This window comes from Homarus americanus, unplaced genomic scaffold (genome assembly GCF_018991925.1).
Source record: "Homarus americanus isolate GMGI-L3 unplaced genomic scaffold, GMGI_Hamer_2.0 scaffold22601, whole genome shotgun sequence".
Lineage (NCBI taxonomy): Eukaryota > Metazoa > Arthropoda > Malacostraca > Decapoda > Nephropidae > Homarus > Homarus americanus.
This window is the reverse complement of record NW_024743861.1, coordinates 120,001-129,866: the sequence shown is the minus strand read 5'-3', so window position 1 is coordinate 129,866 and position 9,866 is coordinate 120,001. Positions and strand designations below refer to the sequence as shown.

Genomic DNA, 9,866 nt, shown 5'->3' with positions numbered 1-9,866 from the left:
CAGGTGAGGTACAGAGAGGACAGGTGAGGTTCAGAGAGGACAGGTGAGGTTCAGAGAGGACAGGTGAGGTTCAAATAGGCCAGAAGAACATTTTAACTCACATTTTTAAGAATCTTTATTAGTTTACATTTGTGTTTACATTATCTCCAGCCGGTATAAACACCCACGTTGTTTACACCACACCTTTAATAATCCCCCGTTGTTTACCTGCAGTTTACATAATCTCCAGCGAGAGAGGAGTGTTGTACTATATGTTCTGTTACCAAGGCAGCGATGTTCACTCGCTGTAGACAAGAGGACCTAGACTTGTTGACTGTTGACACAAGGAGGACCTAGACTTGTTGACTGTTGACAAGAGGAGGACCTAGACTTGTTGGACTGTTGACGAGAGGAGGACCCAGACTTGTTGACTGTTGACAGAGGAGGACCTAGACTTGTTGACTGCTGAACGAGAGACCTAGACTTGGACTGCTGACGAGAGGAGACCCAGACTTGTTGCTGACACGAGGAGGACCTGGACTTGTTGACTGTTGACAGAGGAGACCTAGACTTGTTGACTGTTGACGAGAGGAGGACCCAGATCTGTTGACTGCTGACGAGAGGAGGACCTAGACTTGTTGACTGCTGACAAGAGGAGGACCCAGACTTGTTGACTGTTGACGAGAGGAGGACCTAGATTTGTGACTGCTGACAAGAGGAGGACCAACTGTTGACTGTTGACGAGAGGAGGACCTAGACTTGTTGACTGTTGGACGAGGAGGACCTAGACTTGTTGACTGTGGACAAGAGGAGGACCTAGACTTGTTGACTGTTGACAAGTGGAGGACCTGGACTTGTTGACTGTTGACAAGAGGAGGACCTAGACTTGTTGACTGTTGACAGAGGAGGACCTAGACTTGTTGACTGTTGACAAGAGGAGGACCTAGACTTGTTGACTGCTGACAAGAGGAGGACCCAGACTTGTTGGGATATTACGCGGGGACCTAGACTTGTTGACTGTTGGACAAGAGAGGACCCAGAATTTGTTGGACTGCTGACAAGTGGAGGACCCAGACTTGGGACTGTTGACGAGAGAGACCTAGACTTGTTGACTGTTGACAAGAGGAGGACCTAGACTTGTTGACTGCTGACAAGAGGAGGACCTAGACTTGTTGGATGTTGACAAGAGGAGGACCTAGACTTGTTGAGCTGACAAGAGAGGACCCAGATTGTGACTGTTGACAAGTGGAGGACCTAGGACTTGTTGGATCGTTGACAAGAGAGGACCTAGACTTGTTGACTGTTGACAAGAGGAGGACCTAGACTTGTTGGATCAAGCTGACAAGGGAGACCTAGACTGTTGGCTGTTGACAAGAGGAGACCTAGACTTGTTGACTGTTGACAAGAGGAGACCTGACTTGTTGACTGTTGACAAGGAGGACCCAGACTTGTTGACTGTTGACGAGAGGACCTAGACTTGTTGGACTGTTGACAAGAGGAGGACCTAGACTTGTTGACTGTTGACGAGAGGAGGACCCAGACTTTGCTGAGATTGCCGATGAGGAGGACCAGACTTGTTGACTGTTGACGAGAGGACCTAGACTTGTTGGACTGTTGACAAGAGAGACCTAGACTTGTTGACTGCTGACAAGAGGACCAGACTTGTTGACGGACAAGAGGACCTAGACTTGTTGAAGCTGACAGAGACCTAGACTTGTTGATTGCGGCAAGAGGAGGACCTAGACTTGTTGACTGTTGACAAGTGGAGGACCTAGACTTGTGGACTTGTTGACAAGAGGAGGACCTAGACTTGTTGGACTGTTGACAAGAGGAGGACCTAGACTTGTTGACTGGGCTGACAAGAGGAGGACATAGACTTGTTGGACTGCTGACAAGAGGAGGACCTAGACTTGTTGACTGTTGACAAGAGGAGGACCTAGACTTGTTGACTGTTGACCAGGAGGAGGACATAGACTTGTTGACTGTGACGAGAGGAGGACCTAGACTTGTTGGACTGTTGACAAGAGAGGACCTAGACTTGTTGATCGCTGACAAGAGGAGGACCTAGACTTGTTGACTGTCTGACGAGAGGAGGACCTAGACTTGTTGACGTGTTGACAAGAGGAGGACCTAGACTTGTTGACTGTTGGACAAGAGGAGGACCTAGACTTTGTTAATTGTTGACAAGAGGAGGAACCTAGACTTGTTGACTGCTGACAAGAGGAGGACCTAGACTTGTTGACTGTTGACGAGAGAGGAGGACCTAGACTTGCTGACTGTTGACGAGAGGAGGACATAGACTTGTTGACTGTTGACAAGAGGAGGACCTAGACTTGTTGACTGTTGACAAGAGGAGGACCTAGACTTGTTGACTGTTGACAAGAGGAGACCTAACTTGTTGGATGCTGACGAGAGGAGGACCCAGACTGCTGGATGTTGACAAGAGGGGACCTAGACTTGTTGACTGTTGACAAGAGGAGGACCTAGACTGTTGACTGTTGACAAGAGGAGGACCTAGACTGTTGACTGCTGGAGGAGGACCTAGACTTGTTGGACTGTTGACGAGAGGAGGACCTAGACTTGTTGACTGTTGACAAGAGGAGGACCTAGACTTGTTGGACTGCTGACACGAGGAGGACCTAGACTTGTTGACTGTAGACGAGAGGAGGACCTAGACTTGTTGACTGTTGACACGAGGATGACATAGACTTGTTGACTGTAGACAAGAGGAGGACCTAGACTTGTTGGATCAGCTGACAAGAGGAGGACCTAGACTTGTTGAATGTTGACAAGAGGAGACCTAGACTTGTTGACTGCTGACGAGAGGAGGACCTTGACTTGTTGACTGTTGACACGAGGAGGACCTAGACTTGTTGACTGTTGACAAGAGGAGGACCTAGACTTGTTGACTGTTGACAAGAGGAGGACCTAGACTTGTTGACTGTTGACGAGAGGAGGACCTAGACTTGTTGACTGTTGACAAGAGGAGGACCTAGACTTGTTGACTGTTGACAAGAGGAGGACCAGACTTGTTGACTGTTGACAAGAGGAGGACCTAGGACTTGTTGACTGTTGACAAGAGAGGACCTAGACTTGTGACTGTTGACGAGAGGAGGACCTAGACTTGTTGACTGTGGACGAGAGGAGGTAGGACTTGCTGGACTGTTGACACGAGGAGGACCTAGACTTGGGATTGCTGGGACGAGAGGAGGACCTAGGACTGTTGACTGTTAAAGAGAGGACCTAGACTTGTTGACTGTTGACGAGAGGAGACTAGACTTGTTGACTGTTGACAAGAGGAGGACCCAGACTTGTTGACTGTTGACAAGAGAGGACCTAGACTTGTACTGTTGACGAGAGGAGGACCTGACTTGTTGGACTGTTGACAAGAGGAGGACCTAGACTTGTTGACTGTTGACGAGAGGAGGGATGGGCTTGACTGTTGACGAGTGGAGGACAGACTTGTTGACTGTTGACGAGAGGAGGACCTAGACTTGACTGTTGGCAGGGACCTAGACTTGTTGACTGTTGACGAGAGGAGGACCTAGACTTGTTGACTGTTGACAGAGGAGGACCTAGACTTGTTGACTGTTGACAAGAGGACTTGTTGACTGTTGACAAGAGGAGGACCTAGACTTGTTGACTGTTGACAAGAGGACCTAGACTTGTTGATTGTTGACGAGAGGAGGACCTAGACTTTGACTGTTGACAGAGGAGGACCTAGACTTGTTGGTGACTGTTGACGGAGGACCTGGACTTGTTGACTGTTGACGAGAGGAGGACCAGACTTGTTGACTGTTGACGAGGAGGAGGACCTAGACTTGTTGACTGTTGACGGAGGAGGACCTAGACTTGTTGACTGTTGACGAGAGGAGGACCTAGACTTGTTGACTGTTGACAGAGGAGGACCTAGACTTGTTGACTGTTGACAAGGGAGGACCTAGACTTGTTGACTGTTGACAAGAGGAGGACCTAAGACTTGTTGACTGTTGACAAGGAGGACCCTGACTGTTGACGGGAGGACCTCATGGTGACTGTTGACGAGAGGAGGACCTAGGCTGTGACTGTTGACGGGGAGGACCTAGACTTGTTGACTGTTGACGAGAGGAGGACCTAGACTGTTGACGGGAGGGAGGACCTGAGTGACTGTTGGACAGGGGACCTAGACTTGTTGACTGTTGACAAGTGAGGACCCTGGGAGCTGACGGAGGAGACCTGGACTTGACTGTTGACAGAGTGGGACCTGGACTTGTTGACTGTTGACAAGAGGAGGACCTAGATCTGGACATACTGGATTCCATTACGTGATCCTATTACACGTGGGAGTCTATTACGTGGACCTTATTACAGCTGGTCGCTAACCTGGGGCCCAGGTGTGGAAGGCTTATGTGATGTCCTGTTGTCAAAGTGGGTCCTATTGACTTAAAGTGATCCTGTTGTCTTAAGTGTTCCTGTTGATAAGTGTTCCTGTTGTCTTAGTGTCCTGTTGTCAAAGTGTCCTGTTGACGAAGTGGTGAGGTTGTTGTTTTTGTTGACTAAGTGTTTCCTGTTGTCTTAAAGTGTTTCCTGTTTGTCTTAAGTGTTTCCTGTTGATCAAAGTGTTTCCTGTTGTCTTAAGTGTTTCCTGTTGTCTTAAGTGTTTCCTGTTGTCAAGTGTTCCTGTTGACAAGTGTTTCCTGTTGTCTTAAGTGTTTCCTGTTGACAAGTGTTCCTGTTGACTAAGTGTTTCCTGTTGACTTAAGTGTTTCCTGTTGACAGTGTTCCCTGTTGTCTTAAGTGTTTCCTGTTGTCTTAAGTGTTTCTTGTTGTCTTAGTGTTTCCTGTTGTCTTAAGTGTTCCTTTTGTCTTAAGTGTTTCCTGTTGACTTAAGTGTTCCTGTTGTCTTAAGTGTTTCCTGTTGTCTTAAGTGTTTCCTGTTCTTAGTGTTGTTGTCAAGTGTTCCTGTTGTCGTGTTTCCTGTTGTGTTTTGTTTCCTTTGATGTTCCTGTTCCTGTTTCTGTTGACAAGTGTTCCTGTTGACTTAAGTGTTTCCTGTTGTCTTAAGTGTTTCCTGTTGACTTAAGTGTTTCCTGTTGTCTTAAGTGTTTCCTGTTGTCTGGGTTTCCTGTTGACTTAGTGTTCACTATGTTCTGTTGTCTTGTTTCTGTTGACTTGGTTCCTGTTGACTTAAGTGTTTCTGTTGACTTAAGTTTTCCTGTTGACTTATGTTCCTGTTGTCTTAAGTGTTCCTGTTGTCTTAAGTGTTTCTTGTTGTCTTAAGTGTTTCCTGTTGTCTTAAGTGTTTCCTGTTGTTCTTGTTTCTCTGTTGACTTAAGTGTTCTCGTTGTCTTAAGTGTTTCCTGTTGACTTAAGTGTTCCTGTTGACTTAAGTGTTCCCTGTTGTTTTAAGTGTTTCCTGTTGTCTTAAGGTTTTCGTTGTCTTAAGTGTTTCCTGTTGTCTTAAGTGTTTCCTGTTGTCTTAAGTGTTTCTGTTGACTTAAGTGTTCCTGTTGTTGACTGTGTTTCCTGTTGTCTTAAGTGTTTCCTGTTGTCTTAAGTGTTTCCTGTTGACTTAAGTGTTCCCTGTTGTCTTAAGTGTTTCCTGTTGACTTAAGTGTTCCCTGTTGACTTAAGTCCTGTTGACTTAAGTCCTGTTGACTTAAGTGTTCCCTGTTGTCTTAAGTGTTTCCTGTTGACTTAAGTGTTCCCTGTTGACTTAAGTGTTTCCTGTTGTCTTGTGTTTCCTGTTGACTTAAGTGTTCCCTTGTTGCTTAATGTTTCCTGTTGACTTAAGTGTTCCCTGTTGACTTAAGTGTTTCCTGTTGTCTTAAGTGTTTCTGTTGTCTTAAGTGTTTCGTTGTCTTAAGTGTTTCTGTTGACTTAAGTGTTCCCTGTTGACTTAAGTGTTTCCTGTTGTCTTAAGTGTTTCCTGTTGTCTTAAGTGTTTCCTGTTGACTTAAGTGTCTCTGTTGTCTTAAGTGTTTCCTGTTGACTTAAGTGTCTCTGTTGACTTAAGTGTTTCCTGTTGACTTAAGGTTTCCTGTTGACTTAAGTGTTTCCTGTTGACTAAGTGTTCCCGTTGACTTAAGGTTTCCTGTTGTCTTAAGTGTTTCCTGTTGACTTAAGTGTTCCTGTTGACTTAAGTGTTTCCTGTTGACTTAAGTGTTTCCTGTTGTCTTAAGTGTTTCCTGTTGACTTAAGTGTTCCCTGTTGTCTTAAGTGTTTCCTGTTGACTTAAGTGTTTCCTGTTGACTTAAGTGTTTCTGTTGTTTCTAAGTGTTTCCTGTTGACTTAAGTGTTTCCTGTTGACTTAAGTGTTTCCTGTTGACTTAAGTGTTTCCTGTTGACTATGTTTCTGTTGACTTAAGTGTTTCCTGTTGTTCAAGTGTTTCCTTAGCTGACTTTGACAGATATTGTCAAGCGCCGAGGAAAGGTTTACGCCACACACATATGGGGGGTAGTTATTATATGGAGGAGAGAGAGAGAGAGAGAGAGAGAGAGAGAGAGAGAGAGAGAGAGAGAGAGAGAGAGAGAGACTTGAGGTACAGTTTCTCAGCCACTCCCACGCCCTGACGTGTTGAATATCAACACAAACACGCCTCGCCTCCCTGCCTCCATAATCCCTGGTGTGTGTGTGTGTGTGTGTGTGTGTGTGTGATGTGACAACACACAGTACAAATAAACATCCCCAGCAGTAAGGTTAAGAGCGGCTTCCCCTGGCCACCCACCACGATAAAGGACGCTTCTTGTAAACGCCACACACAGTATATGGCACTTTGGTCTCAGATGACACCATAATCTGGGGTGGAGGTGGGTGGTGTGGGTGGAGGGTGGGTATGTGGGTGGAGGGTGGGTATGTGGGGTGGAGGTGGGTGTGTAGGAGGTTGGGTATGTGGGAGGAGGTTGGGTATGTGGGAGGAGGTTGGGTGGGAGGAGGTTGGGTATGTGGGTGGAGGTTGGGTAAGGGGTTGGTAAGGGGGTGGGAGTGTGGGTGTTGTGGGAGGAGGGTGGGGTATATGGGTGGAGGGGTAAGGGTGGGTGGAGGGTGGGTATGTGGGTGGAGGGTGGGTATGTGGGGTGGAGGGTGGCTTTGTGGTTGGAGGTTGGGTGTAATGTTGACGAGTAGATGTATAGGGTTAGGTTGGGTTAGGTTAGGTGAGTAGCCTAGAATCTCTACCCCTAGGCGTATCTACCGGGAGGGAGGGAGGGGGAGGGAGGGAGGGAAGGAGGGAGGAGGGAAGGAGGGGGAGGGGAGGGAGGGGGAGGGAAGGGGGAGAGAGAGGGAGGGAGGGAGGAGGAGCACATGTTTGAATATATAATCAGATTCGGTCTCATATTCCACCGATATAAACTAGTAATTGTTCTTCATTAATCTCAATCTAACTTCATGTAGAGAAACCAGAATCTGAAGACAAAATATCGTATTCTTAGGGCCTTTAGATCAGGAGGCTTCAGAAGGTTAAGGGCCCCACTGACCTAGAGTGCTGTGAGGGCTTTTGGGGTACAAGTGATGTATTTACCTAAGTTTCCCTAGGGCTGTGGGATCTTGGTGAGGGGAGGGGTGTTATGAGGCTGTGGGGTCTTGGTGGGGGGGAGGGGGTTATGAGGCTGTGGGATCTGGTGGGGGTCTAGTGTAGTGAGGAGAGAGAGATTGTGGATGGCCTGGTGGAGGTGTTGGGTGGAGGCCGTAACTCACACCCTAAGTGACCTGGAAGGAGGTGTGGGTGTATCCTGGGGGAGGGGGAAGATACTCGACACACCCATTTACAGAGCTGCGGGTGGTGGTGGTGGCCAGAGGAAGCATTGTGTCGCTGGTAGCCTGAGGAAGGATTGTGGTGGCTGTAGTCTTGTGATTGTTATGTAGCCTCTGATAACGACCATGGTAGTGATGGTAGCCCCAGTAGTAGGTGAACTGAAGTAGAGTGAGAATTGAATCTATTATCACCACATCAGGAACATAAACTCCCTCCACTTTAACCTTTGACCTAGTTCCCCATAAGCTGGTCAAGGTCACAAGTGGACTGTATAGGGCGGGTATCGTGTCCTGTACCTGTAGCAACTTAGAGGTTAGTGACGAAAAGCGGAATAATGATTGATGTGACCGTAGAGTTTGATTCTGTACTACAAAGAAGAATTAAGAAGTGTTTGTTTACCTACTGTATTGCACAGCACACACACACACACACACACACACACACACACACACACACACACACACACACACACACACACACACACATTTCATCTACCTTATTGCCCCTCACCCATCAAAGAAAACGCCCTCAAAAAATGGACAGAAGACTTCAAAGAAAACGTGGGGCAGACGAGGGGGTAAACTTAGATATTACCGCGGGGAAGCAGTCAACGTCCTCACTTATCATGACTACCTGTGTTACTTGTTTACCCTTTGTATTGTATGGCTTCCTGTGCTTATGTATATGTGAGAGAGAGAGAGAGAGAGAGAGAGAGAGAGAGAGAGAGAGAGAGAGAGAGAGAGAGAACACTACCATGAACGGAAAAACCTCACATCGGGGAAGACAAGAACGTTACCTGCATAATATATTGTCTTTATACAATGAATCACTCTTTGTGTTATAACTTTGCTGTCAGGGGAAAGACTTAGCATCATATACGTGTCTGTTTACCTGTTCTTCCCAGGTGTCTTGTTAGTAGGGGTGAGTTAGTTGTTAATTAAAGGTGGAGTGTGACGATGGTGTTCATGTATAGGCGCTGTGGGTGGTTATTAGGGAGGTGTTGGTACCTCTTCTTCTCTTCTCTACACATAGCTTCTTTTCTCTTTTCTCTCTCAGCTCGACTTACTGGCTGGATTTGGAAGTCAAGATCTCAGTACCTGGGCATATTTACCCATGGAGCGGACGGGAGAGCCATTGCAGTCAATGGTAGTGTTATGGTAGTCCTCATGGTAACTAGTGGGGTGGGTAGTCAGTGTTGCTGGTATGGTAGTGTCTGGATGTTTATCTTCGTAGTTATAGGAGATGGTATGATATATCATGGTAGCCAATATGTGTGGGTCTGGCGTCGATGTCTGGAAGTTGATAATGGTAGTTCTCGATTATCATGGTAGGTTGCGAGATAATGGTAACACTGTAAGCAGGCATGGCAGCTATAACCCCTGACAATGGTATGGCATAGGATTATGTCATGGTAGACACTGACAATGATACTGTATGGTAGCGTCATGGTAATTGGAAATGATCATAATCCCTGTCAATTGTATAATGGTGTCATGGTAGTTAATTAGGGAGCAGTTAATGGTGCCATGGTAGTCGCCGAGATCATGGAGCTAAAGAGTGTCCTGATATGGTAGTGTTCAGTATTTGTCTCTGAATAATTAATTTACCTGAATATTTTTTTTGAATACTGAATTAGGAATCTCTAATTGGTTTTATTGTCACTGCGCTGGAAGACAGACTAGTCATTAGCAGAGAGAGAGAGAGAGAGAGAGAGAGAGAGAGAGAGAGTTGTGTTCTATTGTACTAAGTATGAATTGGAGTGTGTGTGTGTGGGGCAGAAGTCGTTCACACACACCTTGGGTACACAGTCGAATTTCCCAAGTGGGGACCTGCAGTAGGAGGTTGGTGAGGCGGCGTGCTGGAGTAAACACCCACTTTCGCCTCCTGCACTCCACTACACCCTCACTGGATGGCCCTGGGTGAAGTCCTCAACCCTGAAGACCCTGCTTTCTTGATTACGATTGATAAAACTTGTCGAGAGAGAGAGAGAGAGAGAGAGAGAGAGAGAGAGAGAGAGAGAGAGAGAGACCAACAGAATTTACTGTCGTGTTTACGTTGACCAAGTGACACTGCCCCTGCTGATTACAGGTAACCCAAGTGTGTTGCTATAAGGGTAATGGTGGTTGGTGTAATTATAGCTGTGAGAGTCGTTAA

At 46.7% G+C, this 9,866-nt stretch overlaps 1 protein-coding gene across 1 annotated transcript; it reads right to left on the bottom strand.

Annotated features, from left to right (window-relative positions):
• Positions 1–300: 300 nt before the first annotated feature.
• LOC121877569 (uncharacterized protein PB18E9.04c-like) lies at positions 301–8,971 on the bottom strand. The gene is made up of 5 exons (XM_042383368.1): positions 8,810–8,971; positions 3,009–3,206; positions 2,370–2,566; positions 1,398–1,993; positions 301–653 (listed from the first exon to the last, which is right to left on the bottom strand). Exons 1-5 carry the CDS (start codon positions 8,969–8,971, stop codon positions 301–303), a joined length of 1,506 nt encoding a protein of 501 aa, XP_042239302.1.
• Between the last annotated feature and the right edge of the window lie 895 nt (positions 8,972–9,866).

Coding starts and splice junctions, on each gene's coding strand:
- LOC121877569 (XM_042383368.1), bottom strand. CDS start 8,971: ATGATATATCATACCATCTCCTATAACTACGAAGATAAACATCCAGAC. Junction 2,567..3,008: donor CTCTTGTCAACAGTCAACAA/GTCTGGTCCTCC, acceptor TCTTGTCAACAG/TCAACAAGTCTAGGTCCTCC. Junction 654..1,397: donor TCCTTGTCAACAGTCAACAA/GTCAGGTCTCCT, acceptor TCTCGTCAACAG/TCAACAAGTCTGGGTCCTCC.